At 33.3% G+C, this 26198-nt stretch overlaps 1 protein-coding gene across 1 annotated transcript in view; it reads left to right on the top strand.

The window, feature by feature from the left end:
* Window positions 1-1282: 1282 nt before the first annotated feature.
* LOC121979952 overlaps window positions 1283-26198 on the top strand; it is a 37558-nt gene continuing 12642 nt past the window's right edge. The window contains exons 1-6 of the mRNA XM_042531924.1: window positions 1283-1549; window positions 1642-2253; window positions 3058-3141; window positions 14359-14427; window positions 16100-16154; window positions 17066-17175. Coding sequence (XP_042387858.1) covers window positions 1642-2253; window positions 3058-3141; window positions 14359-14427; window positions 16100-16154; window positions 17066-17175 — 930 coding nt within the window. The 5' untranslated portion in view covers window positions 1283-1549. The remainder of the gene's footprint in view (window positions 1550-1641; window positions 2254-3057; window positions 3142-14358; window positions 14428-16099; window positions 16155-17065; window positions 17176-26198) is intronic.

Here is a 26198-nt window from a genome sequence, read left to right on the forward strand (position 1 = left end):
ATTTATTCTAAGTAGTAATATTATTTCCCTATCAATTGTACACTATAAAACAAATGCAATTATAGAAATAATGAAGATTAAGGATGCATTTGGTTTGGTATTTTTTATTTTTATTTTCTAGAAAACACGTGTTTTCAAGAAATTTAAAAATAATTTTTAAACATTATCTATTTTTCTAAAAAATTCTATCTAATTTTTTAGAAAATAGACATAGAAAATACAAACCAAATATCATTTTACAAAAACATACATTTTTTCAAAAAATAAAAATAAAAAATACACGAACCAAACACATCATAAATTTCCAACAATAGGAATAATAAAGTGTCTGTCACAATGTCATCTATTAACCCTTTCTCTTTTGGATTGCCCACTTGCCCTGCCATCTTATTATTTGTCTTTTACCATCATTTACCATATTTTACTTGATGGTGTATATAAATTTCAAGGATTTTTTTGTCACGTATTTAATTTTTATAATGTCGAAATCACGTGGCACATTTCTATTTTACCCCTCCTTTCATTGCTTTCAAAATTTTCTCCCTCCCTCAAATGTTTTACTTTTCTCACTTAAAAATTGATTGTTCTCAAGTGTTGTCTAATTCAGATCTAAAAACATGTATATATTAAGAATATTTTTAAAAGCATATTGGTTTTGATTTTAAATTTTTTAATCTATTGGCTAGTTTCAAATAAAATTGACTAATAAATTATATTATTAAGAATTTTAAAATTTAATTATTTTCAAACAAAGGAGTCCAATCTATTAATGGTGTTAGTTAATCCGTGTCATTCTCTTAGACTTATAATAAATTAATTATAAATTTTATTAAATCTTTACCAGTTTACAAATTTACTCATTTCAATTTATGCCATTAAATTCAGATAAAAATATAAAGATAAAAATATAAATATATTAAAGAGATTTTTAAGAATACATTAGTTATAGTTGAAATATTTATGTTTTCTAAGTCTATTAAGCAATTTTATGATATTTTTTTTTACTTAAGGGAGTCTTAAAAATCCATTGATTTATTGATGATATTGATTAATTATTATTATTGCCTAAGTTTTATAATGAGTTTGTGATAAATTTTATTAAATTTTTATAAATTTAAAAATTTATTATTCTTAATAAATTTAGATATAAAAAAATAAGTATATTAAAAAAGTTTTTAAAAATATATTTATTTTGATTTAAAATAATTAAGAGTTTTAGATGCATTATTGAAAGTCGAGGGAGCGGTAGAAATCAAATGCGACGCATGATTTCAATATTATAAAAATAAGGGACTCTGAAACTAGTTTCGTCATTCGGGCACGGTTCAGCAAAATCCGGCGCTCGACGTGACGCCTGCGCTCCTCAGATTCCTAGCGCGCATTTCGAGTCACTGCTTCAAAATCCCTCCTCTTTTTGTCCATTTGGAATTCGCCCTCCCGCGGTCTCTTCTCAACGATCTCCACTAGTTCTACTGTTCCCCTCGCTCGATCGATCCGCGGTTTCTTCCTTAACTCAGATAGAAACCCTAGCTGTTCGCGCGGTTGGAAGGTGCCCCTCCCCCAGTTTCTTAGATTCTTTGAAGTTATTAGTTCATTCATTTATTTTTGTTTGTTGTTATTATTATTGTTGTTGTTGTCCAGATGGTCGGAGACGCGAAGGAGTGCGTTCAAGCGGCTCTGTCGGTTGAACCGCTGACAGTATCCACGAGCTGCGGAGAAGATGCGCCGATGGCGGATTCGTCGCTGGGCAAGGCCGGGAGGCGATTTAGCGCCAGGTTGCTGGGGAAACGACATCATTACGGCAGTCCGAAGCAGTCGGAGCCAGGTCCCGGTGACAACATAGCAAAAAAAATGGCAGGAGAGGGTAGTGTTGATGGTGGAGATGGCTGCTCCCGGAATGGAGCTGCGAAGAGTGACCATGGCGAAGCTGCGACCACTGAGTTGCCCACTGCCAAGGTCGCTACCCGATCCAGTCCCAGGCTTGCAGAGAAACAGCGGCCAAATTGCAGTGACAAGCAACCCGAGAAGGGTCCTAGGAAAGAAATCGTGAAAATGAGGGCCATAAGGGACCTCTCGCTTATGCAAGCTACCAACAGTGAGGATACGGCGGCTCTTGGCAAGGTTGATGCTAACGCACAGGGTAGTGTTGATGGTGTGGGTGGTACCTCCCAGAATGGAGCAGTGAAGAGTGATCAAATGAAGGTTAAGGAGTCACTGCGGGTTTTTAACAGTCACTATCTTCATTTTGTTCAGGTACTGCCTCATTAATAAAATGGGAATATGATATAACAAAGCGCTCTTATGTTTTAACTAATGATAGCATTGTAGTTCCAATTTATATTTGAGAAAGACAGATTGTCTCGGAAAAGATAATATTTAGATTTAGGGAGATCAATATAATAATCACCTAGCATAAGAAAAAATGGCTTTGGATGCTTGTTCTAGATGCACAGTTTACTGTGTTTTTTCATCCAGCTGTTGACAATGTATTCAGTTTATTTGAAGGAAAATGTAAATTTTATATATTTGCATGAACTGATTTTTTTTAATCTTTATTTTTGATTTGGTGCCATGACCAGCTATCTATTAGCTTTTATTATGAGAATGATTGTATAATTAAGATATTTTGAGAAAAGAATCCTATATGGTCACTTACATTACATTTATTTGGTAAATCATGTTGAGTTGTGAATTTGGTGAATTCTTGTGGAAATAACTAGACAGGCAAAAAATGCTTCACTTCGTCCTCATTAATAGTGCTTTGGGTGTTTTACTTAAAAAACCAGGTTCTAATGCCAATGACTTTAACATGATTGTTTTTTTTTTGTTTGACAATGTTTGCCCTTGTATTCATGGTGTTGTAATTATGAACATGTTGAATGTGCTCAAACACACATTCATTTATTTTCTACAATTTTTGTTTGTCAAAGAATTTTGTAAAGCTTGTCATGATAGGCACTTGGTCTGCTATTTAAAAGTTATTTATTTGCTAATCTATTGTTGTAAAAATGGATGATGATTTTTATATAGTATTTCTCTTTTCTCTTTATGACACAGGTGGAAGAGCAGAGAGTAAAGCAAGTTGAAGTCAAACAATTAGCAAATTGTAAGGCTGCAAAAGTCAAGGTTCCAAAAAAGAAGGTTTTGCTCAAGCTATGTTTGTTAATGTGACATTGACAATAATCACCGTAATATGTTTACCAAAATTTAAAATTGCGCTTTTATTAAAATAGTTTGCAATTCTGAGTACTTATTTATGCAATAATAGTTACTGATAATAAGAACCACAATAGCATGAAATTTCAAACAACTTACGGCAGGACATAGCAATCTTTTTGTTGCAATGTAGATTTCTATAATACTATCTAGCTATCTCGAATTATTATCACATTTTTAAATTCTTTTCACCAATTACAAAGTGTGCATAATTGCAAACATAAGGTATCAACAAGATATATCTGCATCACTTTATATTTTAGAAACAAGTGTAAATTAACAAAACTATGTCCATGGCGAATACTTCGACATGGCCGGTTCCAAGGTTGGATAAAGGACGAGGGTTACGTTAAGTTGCCAATCAACTTTTAAACATAGACAAATGCTATATATGGATCAATTAAGTATTGTCTTAATGCTAGGTTATTTTATAAAAAGAACGCGTTGCAGGGTCTGACTATAATGTCTTGGTAAGGACCTCTACATCTCTATGAGAACCTAGGTATAATGTTAAATATGCAAGAGTATTCACTTCCTATGTTGGAAAAGAACAAACATTATAAGCAGTTTTGTAAATGGCGGTAAGCAATGACGGAGCGGCCAATGACCTCGTTGGTTGAATTTTTTTACTATTTTTATATGAAATATTATAAATAGTCAACATTCTTTATGATGGCTATGCATAAATAAGGTTCATATAATACAATACAATTTATATAAGGCACAAATAAATATATAAATGCAACTAACAAGATAATAAAAATTGGGAAGAACACTTAGTCACATTCAAAAGTGGGAATAATATATCGCAAATTGACTTTTTTATGGTTAGGAAGAAGGATAGAAAGATTTGTAAAGATTGCAAAGTCATCCCTGGAGAAAGCTTAACTACCCAACATAGGGTAGTAGTGTTGGATATATGCCTCAAACATAGTATCAATAGAAATAAAATATATACAATTCATAGATTTAAGTGGTGGAAGTTAAAGGATGAGAAACAAAATATATTTAAGGAGAAGGTAGAAGTACAAGCATTAGGTGAAATATATGATGACTCTAATACAACATGGGATAAGATGATATCAAAGTTGAAAATAGTAACTAACAGTGTACTCGGTGAGTCAAAGGGACATACACCACTAAGTAAAGAATCTTGATGGTGGAATGAGAAAGTACAAGAGAAAGTGAAGGAAAAACGAATAGCTTATAAGAATTATATATTTGTAAGAATGAGGAAAACTTAAAAAAATATACAATAGCCAAGAAAAAAGCTAAGAAAGTAGTGAGTGAAGCAAAAAATGAAACTTTTGAACGGTTATATCAAAAATTGGATACAAAAGAAGGGGAAAGAGATATTTATACAATAGCTAAATTGAGAGAAAGGAAAACAAGAGATCTTAGCCAAATAAAATGTATTAAAGATAAATGTAATAGGGTATTAGTAAATGATGGAGAAATAAAAGAGCGGTGGAAGAGGTATTTTCATCAATTTTTTAATGAATGTTTAGGTGACCAACTTAACTTAGGTAATTTAATTAGGTCAAATGAACATAGAAATTTTAATTTTTATCGTAGAATTCAAACTTCAGAAGTAAAACAACAATGGAAAAGCCGTTGGATCATATGATATTCCGATAGAGGTATGGAAGTGCTTAGGGAAACAAGGTATTTGAATGACTTATAAAATTATTTAACATGATATTGAAAACGAAAAGAATGCCTGATCAATGGAGGATAAGTACTCTAGTTCCCTTATATAAGAACAAGGGAGACATACAAAATTGTGCAAACTATAGGGGTATTAAATTAATGAGTCATACTATGAAACTTTGGGAAAAAGTAATAGAAAAAAGATTAAGGAAGGAGATCACAGTGACAGAAAATCAATTTGGGTTCATGCTGGAAGGTCGACAGTAGAAGCTATACATCTCCTTAGACAATTAATTGAAAAATATCGGGAGCAAAAATAAGATCTACACATGGTATTCATTGACTTAAAAAAAGCTTATGATAGAGTTCCAAGAGAAATTATATGGAGAATTTTAGAAAAGAGAGGTGTTAGCGTAACATATATTGAATTAATTAAGGATATGTATGAGGATGTAACGACCAGAGTAAAGACTTCATGCGGAGTAACTGAAGCATTTCCAATAAAGATAGAGTTACATCAAGGATCAACCTTAAGTCCCTATTTTTTTACACTAATTATGGACGAACTCACTGCGCATATTCAAGACACAGTACCGTGGTGCATGTTGTTTGCAGATGATATTATTTTGGTAGATGAGACATGTGAAGGAGTAAATGCTAAGCTAGAATCTTGGAGGGAAACACTAGAAGGGAAATGTTTTAAGCTTAGTAAATTAAAGACAGAATATATAGAATTTAAATTTAGCAATATTAGAAGTAATGAAACAATTGTTAAGATAGGAGAAGACGAGTTGTCCGGAACCGAGAGATTTAAATATTTAGGATCATTTTTACAAAATGATGGAGGGATTGAGAGAGACGTCTTACATAGAATACAAGCAGGATGGGTGAAATGGAGGGGAGCGTCAGGTGTTTTATGTGACCGTAAAGTACCTCTTAAACTTAAAGATAAGTTCTATAAAACCGCTGTTAGACCTGTTATGTTATATGGAGTTGAATGTTGGGCTATGACTCGAGCTCATGAGCATAAGATGAGAGTTGCAGAGATGAGGATGTTAAGGTGGATGTGTGGGCATACGAAGATGGACAAAATAAGGAATGAGAGCATTAGAGAGAAAGTCGGAGTTGCATCTATTGAGGACAAACTCCGAGAGACACGTTTAAGATGGTACAAACATGTACTTAGATGACCAATAAATGCTCCAGTTAGACGATGTGAAACTATGATAAACATGCATATCAAACGAGGAAGAGGAAGACCAAAAAAGACTTGGTTAGCAACAATAAAACAAGATAAAATTTATTTAAATATAGATGATGATATAATGAGAGATAGAGCTCAATGTCGTAAAAGGATTCATACAGCCGACCCCACCTAGTGGGAAAAGGCTTGGTGGTTGTTGTTGTTGTTGTAACAAGATAATAAAAATTCATTACCATATTAATCCTAAAAAAAGTACCAAAAGCCTAAGTTCAAAATTCAAAGTTTCAATCCATCATTGCAACAAACCAATAATGACTAGACTAAAAATAATTAATCTTCTAAATTATCTACACATGCAAAATCAACTACATTCATAATCCTCTCATCATCAGACTTAAAATCAACATCTTCTTCATTCTCCTCCTCTGATGTATCTAAATCCTCATCAAGTTCTCTAATGGGGATGTTCTTTGCGCTTCTCCTTGGTTGTAGCACTTCATCCGCTCCCGAGGCCTTCACCACTGTTCTCTAAGTGAGTCTCGACCTCATCTTCATCACCACCATCAACAAGCCAACCTTGAACTTCACTAGCCAGAGAGGATAGAAGCAAAGGTTCACCCATTTATCTTTTACTCTTCTTCATAAGATTGACGTTGAATTTGACATATATACAAGATCATTTAATCTGATGTCTCAAGCCTACTCCTCTTTTTAGTCTGTATCTAAATAATTAGAAAATTATTAAAAAAAAAAAGGAAAAAAGATAATATAATTTATTAATTGCTATTTACCCCTTTAAATTCGCTCTAATTTCTTTCACACTCTAATGAACTACTTGTTAAAGAGAGAAATCTCATTGTCATTTTTTTTGTAAGTTTAGAGTTTCACCACCATAATTGGACCATCATCCAACTTAAAAAAGTAAAGAGTCAAAAAAATAATAAACCCAAGAATAGGTAAAAGAGACATATATGTTAGTGAATAGAAATAAAGGAAAGAGATGTATCCGAATCAAAGTCATGATATACATCCACCTTCTCATATGCCGCGACCGCCATTTTTTTGCCAAAGTTTTCGGATTTGCTCTTATATTTCAACAATTCATCATTAGAAATGGTGGATTGTATGTCCTCGTTGTCAGGGAAAATTCTCTCAACACAATTTTAAAAATCATTCATAACATTGATGTCATTTTGTATACCTGTATCTTTGAAGTAAAAAATCGGATTCAATAAGTAAGCGGCATAATGGAAAGGACTATGAAGTTTACTCTTAGACTTCTCATCAATCATCTTGATATTTTCTTCTTTTTTTGAAAGTCTTTCTAATTTTTTCCTTGGCTTGTTTAAGTGCACCCAATAAAAAGGCCATTAAGGATTTTTTGTCACCATTAACAAAGGCATAAAACTTTCACTAAAGGGGTGAAAACATTCAAAGCCAAAGAAACATCATTCCAAAAAGAGATACTTGTTACCATCGTCTCTGCCGTTTTCCCTTCACACTACTCCTTAATTTTGTGTTGCTCCACACCTTGGATGTCAACATAAGTCTGATCTTTTTTTGCCTTTGAGACTTTCCAAAGTCAAAAATAAAATAGCAAATCTAGTGACCCTGGGCCTCACAATACCCCGCTTATTGGTATATTTTCTTATAATAGCCAAAGTTCTATGATGTGCATGGATGGATATTATTAGGGCCTTTGCTTTTCTCAAGCATTCGCTAGACTTGGGTAGCTTTCCAATTGCTTCAAGCATGATGTTGATTGTATAAGTCACACAAGAGGTCCAAAAAATTTGAGGTTGTGCAACCTTCAACAACTCTGCTGCCGTCATATTGTTTGTTGCATTGTTCGTCACTACTTGAACAACATGTTGAGGGCTAATTTCATTGATGTAGTTTTCCATAAACTCAAAGATGTAAGTTCTAGTGTGTGCCTTAATGGATTCTTCTATGGAACCGAAGAATGAAGTGCCTAGTTTGCACTTAACACATAGATTCATAATTGAACATTCCTCTTGTGATCCGTTCATATCTGTCATAATTGAACATTCATTTTTTATCCACTCTTCTTCATACTTTTTTAGATTTTATTTGGTCCTCTCAACTTCTTGCTTCAAAAGTGACTCTCGTAAACGATATTGACTTGGAGGTTTGTAGCTCGGGCTAAATTGGCCCACCGCCTCTACAAATTGTCTAAAGCTTTGATTGTCAATTGCATGAAAAGGAATCCTCGCTTCATAAATCCATCTTGCAAGGTATTCATTCAAATCATTTGTAAACTTAAACTTTAATGCATCATTTATGTTTTGTTGTCTTGTCTTTTGTTGGATCGATTGTTGATATCCACTTATCAATAGGCCTCAACTGCTTTGTGTTCTTTTTAGAAGATTCTTTCTCCACCTAACAATCATCATCCTGTACATCAACACTTATATTTACTTCCGCCCTCTCTTTTTTAGGTCTTCCACCCTTCCTCGCTTCTTTTCTTGTTATTTTCAAGATAAGCTTTTACTCTTTTTTTTTTGTCTTCATCGAATGCTTTAGGACATGCTTCAACTTGTCCTATAATACCCGTAATATGACGCTTCATCCGATAAATGCCTCCCTTAATAAGTCTCTTACACAATTTGCATGTGATCGAATCTCTTTTTTCTTTGCAATACAACACTCCATAATCTCAAACAATATCAGTAGACTTTTGCTTCAATTCCATTTGCGGTTGTTTCTCATTTTCTGTCATTAATCTTCAATAATTAAATAAAAGATAAAAAATTAGAACACAAACTTACTTTAAAATATATTAACTAAAAATAAAAAAGTTAATCTCAATATATGTATATATATATATATATATATATAAGATAATTTTATTAGATTTTAATTAAGTTTATTTAAATTATTCTAATCATATCTAGGATTTGATTAAAATCATCAATCTAAAGTTTTTCAATTAAATTCTAAGTTAAGTTAAAAAAAAAATGAAAAACCTCTCTGTTTCGACGACTTCCGCGTCTCGGCTTCGGAGGCAGGATGCGTCGTAGGATCAGGCGATGTGTCTGGACCTGTCGTTGTATCGGGTGATACGTCCGGACTTGTCACCGTATCAGGCGATGCGTCCAACTTGTCGCTTGGAAATGATGAGTCCGGACCCGTCGCTTTGGCCAACGACGAGTTCGGAGCTATCATGTGAGCTTGGACACGTCGTTCGAGCCAGACGACGGGCCCGGAGGTGTCACCCCAACCCGGCGACAGGCCCGAATGTGTCACTTGGGTTCGACGACACGTTCGATGCGAAACCTAAACGCTGAAATGTCGAAACAGAGAGTTAGGTTTTTTGTTTGTCATACTGGAACCGAAATATATAAAAGCCTAACCTAAAGACGATAGCAAGCGATGGCGGCGATAGTAACGATGGTTGCGTCAACGTCGGTGGCCGGCAGCATCGATGGGGTAGTAGCGGCGACGGTTTGAGGCGGATGGAGGGGTGAGTTGTTTTGAAATCACCTAAAGCACTAGGGTTTTTTAACCTATTTTGAATTGCCTAAAACATTGCCTTCCATAAAAGCAATGCGGTTGAGGTCCACCTCCTGCCTAGGCGGTCGCCTCAACCACCATTTAGAACACTGATTATAAGAATACTAATTATTTTAAATTTGAAATAAGAAATGTAGCAATACTTACAGATAAAGTAATGGAATTAGTAGATACTATTACTAGGAAAAGAATTAGTTTTTCATATTTACAAGAGATAAAATGGATAGGAGAAAAGACAAAGATGATAGAGAACTTAAGTTTTATATTATGGTATATGCGAAACAATAAAACAAAAAATGAAGTACTAGATAGTTTGAGGACAAAATAGAAGTAGTAAACAGAGAGATGAGACTATAACATTTAAGATAATGGTAGCTAAACAAACTATTAATATATTTAACATATATGCATCTCACCAAACATAAGATTTTGGAAGACCTACATAAGATTATACATAAGATTTCAATAAATGAGTTGATTTTAATATGAGATCTAAATGGACATATATGAGTAAAAAATAAGGAATATGATAAGGTGCATGAGACTATGTTTTTGGAATAAGAAATGAAGAGCGAAAAGCCATATTGGATTTCACAATAATATATAAACTTATAATAACTAACATGTTATTCAAGAAAATAGAAGAATATCTATTTACGTTCAAAAGTGAGAATAATAAGTTATAAATTAATTTCTTATGATCAAGAAGAGAGATATAAAAAGACTGCAAAATCATCTTTAGAGAAAACTTAATCACCTAACATAAGTTAGTAGTGTTAGATACACGCTTCAATCATAATATCAGTAAAAGGAATACGTGTCCTTATGGGACGAGTCATTGTCTGGGGCGTTGCCATCAAGAGGTATAGAGGTCAATTCTTGAAAGCGAAATGCTTGCTAAGTTCCTGCCCTCCCCCATGCACTGACCACGGTTCAAAAGGCAAAAAAAAGCCACCTTTGATTTACCTCTCTACAAATGATCGTGAGACCAGTTGTGTGGGGTGCCTGGGGTGTGCGTATGACCTTTTGCCACCAAGTAGAAGGAAGACGTGCATATCTCTTAGGATTAAGTGGTAGAAGTTAAAAAATGAGAAGTAAATTATTTTTGAGAGGATAAGAACACAAGTATTAAGAGAAATATATAGTGACTCAGATACAATATGAGAGATGACATAAAATTTAAAAATAGTGGCTAAGCGTGTACTCGATGAGTCAAGAAGACGGACACTACCAACTAAAGAATCTTAGTAGTGGAATAAGGACTGGGACAGGTTTACGGGGGCGTTGGGGGCGAGCACATTCGCCTTTTGCCAACTTAGTAGTGGAATGCATTAAAGAGAACTTTAAAAAACGAACTTTAAAAAGTATGTAGTAGCCAAGAAAAAGGCTAAGAAAGTAGTGAATCAAAAGTAAAACTTTTGAACGCTTGTATTGACAACATGATACAAAAGAAGAGGAAAGAGACACGTATAGAATAACTTAAGCGAGAGATGAAAATAAGATATCTTACCCAAATAAAATGCATTAAAGATTAATCTAATATAGTACTAGTGAAGGGTGAGAAAATAAATGAATGATTGAAGAGGTATTTTTATCAACCTTTTAATAAAGGTTTGCATGACCAACTTAGCTTAGAAAATTTAAGTAGGTCAGTGGTATAAAATTTAAATTTTTATTAGAGAATTCAAATTACATAAGTGGAATAGATGTGAAATGGGATGCAAATGGCTAAGTAGTTGAACCATATCATGTTCCAATAGAGGTATGAAAGTATCTAGAAAAGTAGAGTATTGAATGACTTACGAAGTTATTTAATTTGATATTGAGAATAAAGAAAATGCTTGACTAGTGGAGGGTAATTATTTTAGTCTCCTTGTTTAAAAACAAAGGAAATGTTCAAAATTATGTGAATTATAGGACATTAAGCTAATGAGCCATACTATGTAATTTTGAGAAAGAGTGATCGGAAAAAATTAAGGAAGGAGACTATTACAACAAAAACAACAACCGAACCTTAGAAGGAGACTATTGTGTCTGAAAAATTAATTTGGATTTATGCGTCGATGATAGAAGCTATACATCTCCTTAGATAATTGATTGAAATTATTGGGAAAAGACGTAAGACATAAATATGATATTTATTGACTTAAAAATCTTATGATAAAGTCTCAAAAGAAATTATGTGGAGAATTAAAAAAAAAGGTGTTAGCACAATGTATATTGAAACAATTATGGATGTCTTATTATGTAATGATAAGAGTAAAGTGCGGATTAATCGAAGTGCTTCTTATAAAAAAATGATCAAGTCTAAGTTTATATCTTTTTACATTAGTTATGAACTCACACATCCAAGATACATAACTATAATGCATGATGTTTGTAGATGACATTATTTTCACTGATAAGACACATAAAAGAGTATATGTTAAACTCGAGTTTTGCGTGATACATTGAAACTTAAAGGATTAAGGCTTAATAGAGTAAAGATAAAATATATGAAATTTAAGTTTAGTAAAAGTAGAATTAGTAAGACAATTGTTAAGATAGAAGATAGATAAGTTACCTTTACTACAAGTTTTTAAATATTTGAGATTATTTTTTTTTAAAAGGATGGAGGGATTGATGGAGATGCTTTACATAGGATATAAAAAGGATGGTAGAAAGGGAGAAAGGTGCAATATTCTTTATGGTTGTAAGCTACTTTTAAAGTTTAAAGGGAAGTTTTATAAAATGGACCGATTATATTATATAGAGTTGAATGTTGGGCTATAAAGTGAGCACACGTGTAGATGATAAAAGTCACATAAATGAGGATGTTAATGTGGATATGCGGATATATGAGGATGAAAAATAAAAAATGAGAATATCAAAGAGAAAGTGGGTGTTCATCTATTAAAGGAAAAGACCGAAAGACACGTTTACGATTGTTCAAATTTGTATTTAGGCGACTGTTAAATACTCTATGAGTCCATGATAAATACATATATTAATCAAGGAAGAGAGAGACAAAAAAAAAACTTAGTAAAATATAAAATAAAATAAAATTCATTTAAATATGGATGAGGATATGGTAGAGAATGAGTCCAATAATGTAGGATGATCCAGACTTCATTTAGTGGGATAAAAGACTTGGTTGGTTGTTGTATAAATTAACGAGTATCTTACTAGTGACAACCTACCTCTATTCCACCAAGCTCTAAAATAAAATGAACGAACTAAATTAATTGTACATTTATTTCCACACACTTAACCAAATGAAGGAAATCTAGTAATAAAGACATGAAATCTCATGGGAAGAAGGTGATTCAGAAGCATAAGGAAAGAGGCTCCTAGGGAACACCATCTGCTCCAAAATCCTGAAGGACATGAGGCACTAGAATCATAAATATCAGCTTCTTACAAAATAGGAAAAGTTCCAAGAATCTGTATATATGAGTTTTAACACTTAAATTCTGCATTTCCTAATCATTTTGTTGTTTTCCATTACAAGTATATGCTACAAATATTTACTGCTCACTCAAGTAGCAAATGATTTTCATTAATCGAATCTCAATAGCAGAGATTGAGTATTTGAAATAGATTTTAGCTCTTCAAAATAAAAACAAAATCCAAAAACTGAAGAGAGTATGTTCTGCAATTTTTAATACTCCAAGTAACATTTAGGCATTTGATATTGTAGCTTCTGTAAATGCTTCATTTTGTTCAATACTTCTGCATCCTTATTAAGGGTGGGCCTTAGCATCAGTACCTATTATTTGTTCATTACTGACATCTACTGCGAACTCTTCAGGGAGTAGCCTCACTTCTATCTCACCATCATCCAAATGACTTTCCAAGTCAGCAACTTCGTCAGCTTTGTGAATGGATTTAATCTGGATTGGTTTAAAACCTGCAATCAAACTTGATTGAGCAACTACTCCCTAGCATTTCCTCGTCTATAGTGTTTATTTGGAAAATTTTCTATTTTTATTCTTTTTTTTTAGAAAATAGAATTTGTAAGTTGGAAAGAGAAATAAAATAATTAACATTGATTTATTTTGACACATTTAAATTTATTAAGGTGAAACGGAGTGATAAATTTTTATTTCTTCTTTTCAATTTTCAATGACTTATTCTTAAATCTGCAACATGAAAATAAAAAAAATATTCTAAGCCCTCAATTATAGGATAATATCATATGTAAATATATTAATTTCACTAGAATACCGGTAGCAAGTTGATCTAGCATCAATCCAAAAACTTGTAAAGCAATATATACTAGACAAAGTTCGAGTATTTGTAATAATTACTGTTGTTATTATTATTAATATATTTTGATCACCTCAATGATCAACTATAAATATAAGAGATCCCTTTCTTTTGTAAATTGATAAGCAGAATGCTTATCTTGGAATGCTAGTACAAATTATCCAATAAAATGCCATGTGCATTTCATTCTTATTTTCTCTTGATTTCGTAGGCATCTCATTCTTGGAATGCCAGAATAAATGTCGTGTGACCTTGTTAGCACATGATTCGAGTCGCGAAAATAGCCTATTGCAATGCAATATAAGGAATAGACTGTAGTTTGACCCTTTTCCGGGATCTGCATTAGTGGGAGCTTAGTGCACCGGACTGTTTTTTTATTAGGCATCTCATTACATAAATAACATAAATGCTGGTCTTGAGTTTTATAAATACGGTTTTATTCTTATCGCATCTACTATTTTAAAATAACATTATTTTTAAAAGCAAGTTGGTTAGTGTTTCTACAGATTGTAGGCAGCAGTGAAGATGAAATAAAACGAGGTTCAAAAAGGCCTGATCTCAAAGCAATCACCAAAGTAAGTATTTCAACTTTGTAACATGTTGTTTAACTAGTCTTTTCAGATTGAAGCAGCCACAGGTACTTTTAATATGTTTTAGTTTATAAGATTAACACTTTTCTTTAGTTTAAGTCCTTTTCTCGTTACAAGTGTCGTGACCATTACAATTTTTTTAGAACACTAGCTTAATACGGTGTTAGAATTGAACGATTTCAAAATGTATGCTCTTGACACCCTCTGTGTCAATGTGGTTCGACCTTTCCCATGACCTTGCACTGGTGCTGTTACAATATTGAGCTCGTTTAAGATATTTAGTTATAATAATTATTAAGATATTATATTTATAATTCATGTGATATATATATATATATATATATATATATATATATATATATATATATATATATATATATATATATAAGGCTCATATATAAATAGTCTCGTAATGAACACGTTCGCAAGCCTCTAAATGAAAGCTCGAGCTCGGTTCGATAATGTTTTCGAGCTTGAAATTAGGCTAACTTTTTTTCGAACTGAGATACAAATAACTTGTGAGCGCTTGGCTTGTTTACACCTTTAAAGATACTCAAAATATCATCTCTAAGGCTCCTAGACCCATTTATGACACCTCTGTTTTCAATGCATATGTTCAGGCGTCCACCATCGATACAAAACTCGCTAAAATGAACATAGGCATCACTTGATATAAAGGATGGAAAACATGGAACCCGATTCAAATATCTTGCTATAGTTGGAAAATTACAAGAATATGATATCTAGGTAAATTAGACTCACCTTAGATGCTCATCTTATTCATGCAAGATCCTCCTATGAACCCAAAGGACATTTTTTATACATGCTCTCAAGCTTATCTGATGCTTGAGAACTCCATAGAATGCTTCTCTTGCCTTAAATTTTCTTTAACTAAATTGTTTATGCTTAGCATCTTCAAATGATCTACAATAAAAATTAGAATAACAAATCCAAGACAAAGTCAATCCAGATCTAACTTAAAATTGGTATAAAATATTAAAATGATCAATCTAACTAAACAAAGATTATCCAATATATAATCATGAACCTAAAAGTACTCACATCACATGTATTAAATATGTAAACTACAAAGTATTTTGAAGTTGGCTTTAGTTCCAGTCTGACTGGTATCTTCCTATTTGAGTTACTTTTCACTTATCTTGGATATGTTTTAGAGGTAGTACACACGGTTTTTATGCTGTTATCTTGAACCTGGAAATGTGATTTAAATCTTTATTCTGACAATTACTTGACAAAGCAATCCAATTATCTAATAACATTTGATGCAACTTTTCCAAAATTGTTCAACGCCCTTGGACCTGTGTATAAATCTATGTTGGTTGCTAGATATGTGAATTAATAAATGAATTACGTATGATCTTATGTTGGTAACTGGGATGATCTTATTCTGAATAATCATTCCCATGATTTGATCATTTGAAGATCAGATGTCAAGTTTTCTAAAGTTTCTGTAAACTTTTAGAATTTATTGAAAGCTCGTAGGTTACACTTGTATATATGAAGATGAATATGCCACCATTTATCTGCTTATTCTAACCCATCAATAATGAATGCTATAGTGAATGCCCTATGTGAAGAAGCCAACTGTTCTGATTTTTTGTGTCTGGTTTACTGAAGTGAGTACTTTGTTTGGCAGATGATCGAGAATAGATCTGTTTTATATCCAGAGAAAAGAATAGGCCATCTTCCAGGTTAGCCATTCCAAAATTAAGCTTATTTTGATAGGTTTCATGCAGTGTTGTTTTTTTGTGTCATCTGTTATATTTATTGTGTCATGTATATACACATGAAGTTTGCAATGCAATGGAAAATCTTGCTTTTGATATTTTTTTTGGGATAAGTAAAATAGTATAACACAAATCAGGGGTACAAGAATTGACCTTTATGAGCTACTTATGTCCGACGCAGTGTTAGATCTGAGTATCCTCCTAAGGACCGATATATATGAATTTTCACACTCCAAAAATTCTTCTGTCTAATTGTTCCTCACCAAAGAAACTAATAGCCCCCCATACATAATGTATCATAGAAGACAAGATAAGATGACGGGCCTTTGTCAACATTTTGCTCTCACAGTAATATCTCCCAAAAACTCACATCATCTATCAGTCTCTAATTCGCCTCCATAACTCTGCTATAGCAGGGCATCCAAATAATAAATGCTCTTGTGTCTCCACTTGAATGAAATAATAATAAATTATAATTTGATGTGACGTGGTATTCTGAATTTAACTAAGTAATTTTGTTGCTCAAGTTGATTAAGACACCACTTGAATGAAATAATTTGTCTGTCAAGTGTAAACCTTTACCATAATAATTTTGAATTTATTGAACCCCATCTCTTGGAACTTCACTGAACAGAACCTTACTAATCTTCAACTAGCGAAAATCATAATTCTAAATTCATGGAATGGTGTAAGTAGGTCTAGGTGTAGAAAAGGTTCCAAAACTTCAGTAGGTAACAAACTGAATGTCTAGCGTGATATTATAATTTGCCTTTTTTATACTTAATTGTTATAATATTTCTTCATTTTTTTTGTGTAATGAATGTTCATGATCACTTGTTAGCAAGTTCATGTTGAATGATCTTTTATAATGTCAGGTATTGATGTTGGGCATCAATTCTATTCACGTGCTGAAATGGTGGTTATTGGTATACATAGCCATTGGTTAAATGGAATTGATTACATGGGGATGTCTTATGCTAAGCAGGTAATCATTGGTTAGTCTTTTATAACTATGGTTTTAAAAAAAGCCTTTGCTTCATCTGAATATGCGGTTGTGTAGTTAGACTTAGAAGGGAATCATATAGGACATGGTATGCATGTGCAATCATTTTTTAGGCGAAACTAAATCAACTAATTAACATATATATATATATATATATATATATATATATATATATATATATATATATATCTCTGTGTGTGTTCTAAAAGGTGCCGCCTAGGCGGTGGGTGGCTGCCCACTGCCCCGCCTTTTGCAAAGGCGATGTCGGTAGGCATCCTCACATTAATTGGCCGCCTAGGCGGCTAGGCGTCGCTTAGGCGTAGGGCATCTGATTTTTTTTTTTTAAACAAAAAATTTTCGAATTGATTAGCCGATCAATTGAACACTTCCTATCAATTGGCCAATTGAATGGCGTGAGTTTCGCGAGAAATAGAAGCCTGCCGAATCGATTGGCCGATCGATTGAACACTTTCAATCGAAGCTTGCTGAATCGATTGACCGATCGATTGACAGGAGTTTCACGAGAAATAGAAGGTTGTTGAATCGATTGAACTTGTTAATCGATTGATGAGTTTCTACCAATCAACTGGCAGCGACGAAAGGGGTTTATATTTTAATTTTTGAATCGTTTAAAAGGGGTTTTTCCTCTTCGAGCCGCAGCCGCCTCTTCATCTTCTTCCTCCCCTTCTTCTTCTTCATCAAAGAGGAGTAGCAGCCGCTTCTTCATCTTCTCCTTCCCCTTCTTCTTCATAAAAGAGCATCATCTTTTTTAGTGAATTTAATGACATGAAGCGTAATTTGAATGATGTTGGATGCGAATTTGCGGACTTGGTGGATCCTAAAAATTTGAATAAGTTGAAATGTAAGTTGTGTGAAAAAATTACTAGTGGTGGAATTTATAGGATCAAACAACATGTTGCCAATATCAAGGGAAATGTTGCTCCGTGTAAGAAGTCTTCGGATGAGGATAAAGTACAATATAAGAATGTCATTGAAGAAGCAAGAACAAAAAAGAAACAAAAGAATATGAATGAAATTGAGGTGAGAGAAGTTGTTCTTGAAGAATATGAGGAAGATGAAGGGAGTCTAAGAACAAGAAGAAACCTGCTTACTCTTGGCCCTATGGACCGATTTGCATCCGTCATTGATCTCGAATCTTCATTGAGTGGAAGTAAGAAGACAAAACAACAACAAAATATTATTGATGCATTTTGGAAGCAAAGGACACATACTATGCACCAATATTTAGCTTGATGGGTGTTAAGTCCAGTATTCCTTTTCATGCCATTGACAATGATAATTTCAAGAGGTTTGTGGAAGTGGTTGGTAAATTTGGCCTAGGTTATCGTCCTCTAACTTAATACCTATTAAGGAAGCTCTTATTGAAGGAAGAGGTAGATAGAACTAAAAGTCAATTAAAGAAGCAAGAAGAAGAATGATCTTTAAATGGTTGCTCAGTTTTGATTGATGCTTGGACCGACCAGAAAAGAAGTATTATGAATTTGTGTGCCAATTGTAAAGAAGGCACAACTTTCCTTTCTACGGAAGTATCGGATGAAGCATACACCGGAAATTATATATTTGAATATGTGGACAAGTGCATTGAAGAAGTTGGCCCAAAGTGTAGTTCAAGTGATAACAGACAATGCTTCGAGTAATATGGTGGCAAAAGATTTGTTGAAGGAGAAGAGATCATATAAATTTTGGACTTCATGTGCAACTCACACCGTGAATCTTATGCTTTAAGGAATTGGGAACCAACCTAAGTTCAAAGGGGTGATTGAGAAGGCAAAGACTTGACAATCTTTATTTATACACATCACAAGACATTGTCAATGATAATAAAGTTTACCAAAAAAAGGGATATAGTGAGGCCGGGAGTAACACGATTTGCAACCGCTTTTCTAACTTTGCAAAGCTTGATGGAGAAGAAAAGAGAACTAAGAGCTATGGTTGCTAGTGAAAAATGGAATGCATGCCAACATTCAAAGAGCACAAAGGGGAAGACCGCATATAATATCGCTATGAGTGCCTCTTTTTGGAATGGAGTAAGTTTGACTTGAAGGTGTTTACCCCTTTAGTTAAGTTGCTCCATCTTGTTGATGGGGATAAGAAGTCATGTTTTGTGTATGGAGAATTACTTAGAGTGAGAGAGGAGATTAAAGTGACATTCAAAAATCAAGAGCTTCACTATCGCCGATTATTGATAAGAAAAGTCGTAATCGGCTTGATAGTGCACTACATTTGGCGACCTACTTCTTGAATCCTTATTACTCTTTTAATGACTGGAGCATAGGAAGTGAAGAAGTGGTCACGAATGAATTTTTCACTTGTGTTGAAGCATTATTTCCCGATGATATTGATAGCCAAAGTTAGATAGTAAATGTAGAGTTGTTGAAGTATATTAACAAAGCGGGGGATTTGAAAGGGCATTGGCTATAATTGGATGCATAAACAACGACGAGAAATATGATTCGGGTAAAAACTAAGTAATAATTGCTTACTTTATTTTATAAGTTTTATTACTTGTTTCTTGATTTTGCTTATTGTTATTGTTTGATTTGTTTTTATTTAGTTGGATGGTGATATCTTTATGGAAATAGTGTACTTAAATTGCAAAAGATGGCTAAAAGGATCCTTTCATTAACTACAAGTTCTTCCGTTTGTGAGAGAAATCGGAGTATTTTTGAGGGGGAAGTACTTAATTACTTATTGTGTAACTACTAATTAGTAATTACTAAATGTCTAAATATGTATTCAATATTAATATTTTTTTTAACATAGATCCATACAAAGAAAATAAATAGACTAGATACTGGAAGGTTGAATAATTTAGTTATATTCAATTCAATGTCAAGATCATAAACAAAAAGAGAAGACAAAAAGAAAAGAGTTGATGTGCTACTTGCTAGTGAAACAATTATGATAATGGATTGTTGATTGTGGAGATGAAGATGTTGCGACAAATATTGAAGATGTAAGAGAGTTTCAAGAAGAAGTATGTGTATTGGATGAAGAAGAGGAAGATGTCTTGGATTTTGAGTTTGCATCCGATAAAGAAGTGTTGGAGAAATATGGAGATAAACCAGAAGAAGAATTAGGGATATAAGATTATATGAGTTGTTTTGTGTATTTTTGCTATTTTCATTGTTTATTGAAGTTGAACAAATTAATATTTTCAATTTTGATTAATATTTTGCTCCTTATTAGTTTGTGTATTTTTGCTATTTCGGATTATTTTCATTGTATGTTGAAATTAAATTATGTATATTTTTTTCGTAGGGAAGCCTTCAGAATCGATTGGCCGATCGATTGTACACTATCAATCGATTGATTGGCAAGAGTTTTGCGAGGAAACAAACTGCCGATCGACTAGCTAATTGATTGAACACCAATCGATCAATTGGCAGATTTTCGTGAGAAAAAAATATTCCACCTAGGTGCTGGGCGTCGGACGACTGCCTGCCTATCGCCTAACGTTTTTTAGAATACTGATATATATAGACGTCTACATCTATTTATACAAAGGTTTGAAATCTCATTTTGAGTTGGGTTTTTTTTTATCCTTGTTGGAATGAGAAGCAGAAGTGTTGTGTTGACACACAGTGTCATATGCACCAAAAGAATGGAATCAAGGAGCTAAGGAAGAAGTGAAGAGACAATTCCAAATCCTAGCCCTTGTCGTGTTGATCATGGAAGGCTTGTGCCACTTTAACACAGGTGCACACTTTGCAGAAGCCTCAAGGGAAGCCTTGTGTTGTGTCGTTGTCGTCGTGCATGTTGGGATAATAAAATCGCCAAAGAATAGCGATTTTGGATTGTCATGTTCGTCGTTCATTGTGTTGGTCTACAAGGAGTTAAAACACAATAGAAAAAAATATAAAACAAAAACAACACAAACACAAAAAATTAATTTCTATAGGTAGAAAAACCTCTCACAATTCCTGTTCTTTACAAATAATACAAACAAGAAAACAAAAGATATAAATGCAAATAAATTCAATGCAAATGAAATAACTTTACAAATGAATCTTGTTTTGCTCATTGTATAGTCAACCTTGAGTGACATATTTCACCATTGCTAGCGGTCATTCACTCTTGCCTAACATTCGGTCAACCTTTATGACTTCATCATTGTCGAGTATTTGGTTAATCTTAATTTGTCAGGATTTCTTGTTTCATGTTTAACATCTGATCAATCATGACCTATTAGGATTTCACCATTGCTAAACGTTTGGTCCTCCTTAACTAATTTGGACTTCTCGTCTAAAGGCAAGAGTTTAATCAATCGTGACTCACTTAGACTTCATCCTTGCTAAATCCGGTTGGATTTCTGACTATTAACTGTCCGGTTAACTGTGACCCACTTAGACTTCTTTACAGTCAAGTATCCGATCAATCTTAGTCTACTTAACTTTCCGCACAATCATCCACGTCAAAACCTATCTTGGTCAACCTTGATCTTGTCATGCCTCAACGGTGTGATTCTCACATATTGGGAGGTACCCTATTCGGTGACAATATATTGAAAGAGAACTAAATACCATATAAATAGAATAATCAAGAAATTTACCTAATTTATTTATTTATAACATTTTCTTTCTATATAATGAAACTTTACCATTAAAACAAGTGACAAAATAAAACACATAAAAAGCAAACCAAACCTAGATTCCGCAGGTTAAGATCTTTGGGCAACTATATGTACATGCTGAAATCAATTATAATATTAATAGGGTGCCTGTGCTTGTAAAACTGGAGATCAAGGGGAGCAGACAGTAAGCATAAATTGCTAAATGGATAATCAGAAAAGATATGCATAAATATCATTTTATCAAGAGGTTAAGGAAGCACAATTTCTTATTATAACTTTTAGATCTTCTTTGAGTTCTCAATTTATACATAAATGTAGATTCTTGTATAATTATCATCATCTATTATCATTAATTAAGATAAATTTTTAATTCTCATTATTTAATCAGCACGTATACCAGTCATCAAAGGTATAATTTCTACATGGATAAATATCACCATCATGTGAGTATCAACATTTGGCGTATCAATGATCTAAAGCTGACAAATCAACTAAGAAGTACTGGAGTAATTGTCCTTAGAGTAATAACGTCATCTGACGTATAGGCTAAAAGCCGCCTCACTGGTGGAATATAATAATAACACTGATCACGGGTGACCTCGCTGCCACAACAAAATATGGGTGGTCAAGTACTCTATACTACGATTGACCATGCTACCATAACATGTGGGTGATCGGGTATTCTGATATAAGATTTCAATTTATTCATTTATCACAATTATTCAATTTTCAGATCTTATCAAAGGAGGAGGGTTGCATTAGGTTGATAAATATTTAATGAATGGATTCATTAAACTATTGTGCTAATTCTAGGCTGTTGTCCAGAAGGAACACGTAGTATCCAATTGTAACGTCTCGGCAAAGGCTGCTACATCTCCAGAACTCCGATGTAGTGCTAAATATGCAATAGTTCATATTGTAGGGTCTGACTGTAATGTATAATGTATCAGCAAAAGTCGCTACATCTCCATGAGAACTCGGGTGTAGTGTTAAATAAGCAAGAGTTTTCACACCATACGTGGGATAATAACAAATATTATAGGAAAACTAATAGTCTAAGATTTGAATATGGAACCCTCATTGGTAAATCGATGAAAATAGTAGATGCGATGATTAAGAGAAGAATTGATATTTTCTGTGTACAAGAGACAAAATAGGTAGGTGAGAAGACAAAGATGATAGAGACCTTGAGTTTTAAGTTATGATACACAGGAAAAAGTAAAACAAGAAATGGAGTGAATATTGTTAGATAGTTTGTTAAAAGATGAAGTTGGAAGAGTAGTTAGAAAATTGGATAAAATTATAACCCTTAAAATAATAGTAGCGAAAGAAATTATGAACGTAATTAACATATATGCACGTAAGTAGGATTAGATGAAACTATCAAATCAAGGTTTTGGGCAACCTAGATGAAGTATTACAAAATATTCTGCCAAATGAAATGATTTTAATAGGAGGTGATCTAAATAAGCATGTTGGAGAGAAAAAAATGAATGTGAGATGATACATAGGGGTTATGAGTTTGGAAGGAGAAATGAAGATGAAAAAACTATATTGAATTTTGCGATAGCATATGCCCTTATATTAGCTAGTATGATTTTTTTTTAAAAAAGAGAAGAACACTTGGACACGTTTAAAAGTGGTAATAATAAATTTCAAATTGACTTTCTTATCCAAGGTTAGAAAGAGGGATAAAAAGATTTATAAAGATTGCAAGGTTATCCCTTGAGAAAGCTTAACTACTCACAAGTATAGTATCAATAGAAAACAAATATATACAACTCCTAAAATTAAGTGGTGGAAGTTAAAAGATGGGAAGCAAAATATATTAAGAAGAAAGTAGGAGTACAAGCATTAGGTGAAATATATAGTGACTCTAATACGACATGGGATCGGATGATACTAAAATTGAAAATAGTAGCTAAAAGTATACTTGGTAAGTCAAAGGTACATGCACCATTAAGTATGGAATCTTGGTGGTGGAATGAGAAAGTACAAGAGAAAGTGAAGGAAAAATGAATAGCTTATAAAGAATTATATATTTCTAAGAACGAGGAAAATTTTAAAAAATATACAATAGCCAAGAAAGAGGGAAAGAAAGTAGTGAATAAAGAAAAAAATAAAATTTTTGAATGATTATATCAAAAATTGGATATAAAGAAGGGGAAAATGACATTTATAGATTAGTTAAAGTTAGAGAAAGAAAGATCAGAGATCTTGTCCAATTAAAATGTATTAAAAATGGATACAATAGGGTATTAGTAAACTATGGAGAAATAAAAGAGCGTTGGAAAAGGTATTTTTATTAACTTTTTAATGAATGTTTAGGTGATTAACTTAACTTTAGGTGATACAGTAGTGAAGATGACCCCCAAAAGTGGGTCAGAATAGGGAAGATCGGCGGAAACAGTCAAAGGTCTAGAGTCACAGATCAGGCGAAGTGGGCCGAACTGACCTCCAATGCTGCTCGGATGTGAGAGTAAATTTTTCGGCCCACCGCCCCTGCTGATCGGACATATCCGATCGAACAAAAGGTAGCCCTCCGAGAATAGGAAAGCCAAGTGAAGGACAAGCCGATACGTTGTTCAATACGACCGAGCTAGGACGTTCCTTTCGAGCAGATTCCGGTCGGCTCATAGTGGGAACCACCTACATATCTCATCGTACTCTTTCGGAAGTTTGTGTCGCCGACAACAGAGCATGTCCAGCATACAAATCGTACTTTTAGAAGCTTCGAGTCTATCACATCAGAGATTTGCGTGCTGACTTAAGGAAAAGTGTTAGAGACACTTTTTGACTTGTTTTTTCCTAGGATGTTTTGGAAAACGTGTATACGCTTTGAGATGTATATAATAATAATGTTTTATATTTATATTATATAATATAAAATATACAATAATAATAACATATGGTTGACTTGTATTTTTTTTAGCTTAGTGGGTTGGTGGGTCCAACCCGATATGGACTTGCTGGGTTTTGAATGGGGCCGGGCGGGGCGGGTTGAAAAATTAGGTGGGGTTGGTCTGGGTCCATTTTTTTCTGGCTGGGCGGGTTTTGGGATTAACCAAACTCGGCCCGAACTCGTCCCGTTGTCATCCTTTGTAGGGACGTCCTACCTCGGTTGTACTGAACAGTGTATCAGCTTGTCCTTCACTTGGCTTTCCGGTTATCGGAGGGCTACCTTTTGTCCGACCGGACATGCCATCCGATCGGCTAGGACAGTGTGCTCAGAAATTTATTGTTTGTCTCTTAACCTCAGTTGCAAGTTTTTAGTGGATGGTCGTTCAGACGGTCACGCTAGAGCGGCATTGGAGGCCCGTTAGACCCACTTCGCTTGATCTGTGACTCTAGGCCTTTGACTATATTTGACTTTGACTCTCAGCCGATTTTCCTAGCTTTGACCCACTTTTGGGGGACCCATCTTCAGCACTATATCATTAGGTAATTTAAGTAGGTTATATGAGTATAGAAATTTAAATTTTTATCGTAGAATTTAAATTTCATAAGTAGAATAAGTTTTAAATGGAATGCACAATGAAAAAGCCATTGGATTAAATGATATTTTGATAGAGATATGGAAGTGCATAGTATTGAATGACTTACAAAATTATTTAACATTATATTGAAAACGAAAAATACCTAATTAATGGAGGTAAGTACTCTAGTTCTTTTAAATAAGAACAAGGGAGACGTACAAAATTGACAAACTATATGAGTATTAAATTAATGAGTCATACCATGAAACTTTGGGAAAGAGTAATAGAAAAAAGATTAAGGAAGGATACCACAATTATATTAAAAATCAATTTTGGTTATTGCTTGAAAGGTCGACAATAGAAGCTATACATCTTCTTAGATAATTAATTGAAAAATATCGGGTGCAAAAACAACATATGGTATTCATTGACTTAGAAAAAGCTTATGATAGAGTCACAAGAGAAATTATATAGAGAATTCTAGAAAAGAGAGGTGTTAGCGTAATATATATTGAACTAATCTAGGGTATGTATATAGTAAAAACTTCAGGTGGAGTAACTGAAGTATTTTCAATAAACATAGGGTTATATCAAGGAAAAACTCTTAGTTTTTATCTTTTTACATTAATTATGAACGAGCTCACTGTATACATTCAAGACACAGTACCATGATGTATGATGTTTGTATATGATATTATTTTGGTAGATAAAATATATGAAGGAGTAAAGCTAAATTAGAATCTTGGTGGAAAATACTAGATGAGAAAGGTTTTAAGTTTAGTAGAATAAAGACAGAATATATGGAATTTAAATTTAACAATATTAAATATAGTGAGATAATTGTTAAGATAGGAGATAATGAGTTGCTTGGAATTGAGAGTTTTAAATATTTAGGATTATTTTTTAAAATAATAAGGTGATTGAGAGGGATGTCA

This window comes from Zingiber officinale, chromosome 5A, assembly GCF_018446385.1.
Source record: "Zingiber officinale cultivar Zhangliang chromosome 5A, Zo_v1.1, whole genome shotgun sequence".
NCBI classification, from domain to species: domain Eukaryota; kingdom Viridiplantae; phylum Streptophyta; class Magnoliopsida; order Zingiberales; family Zingiberaceae; genus Zingiber; species Zingiber officinale.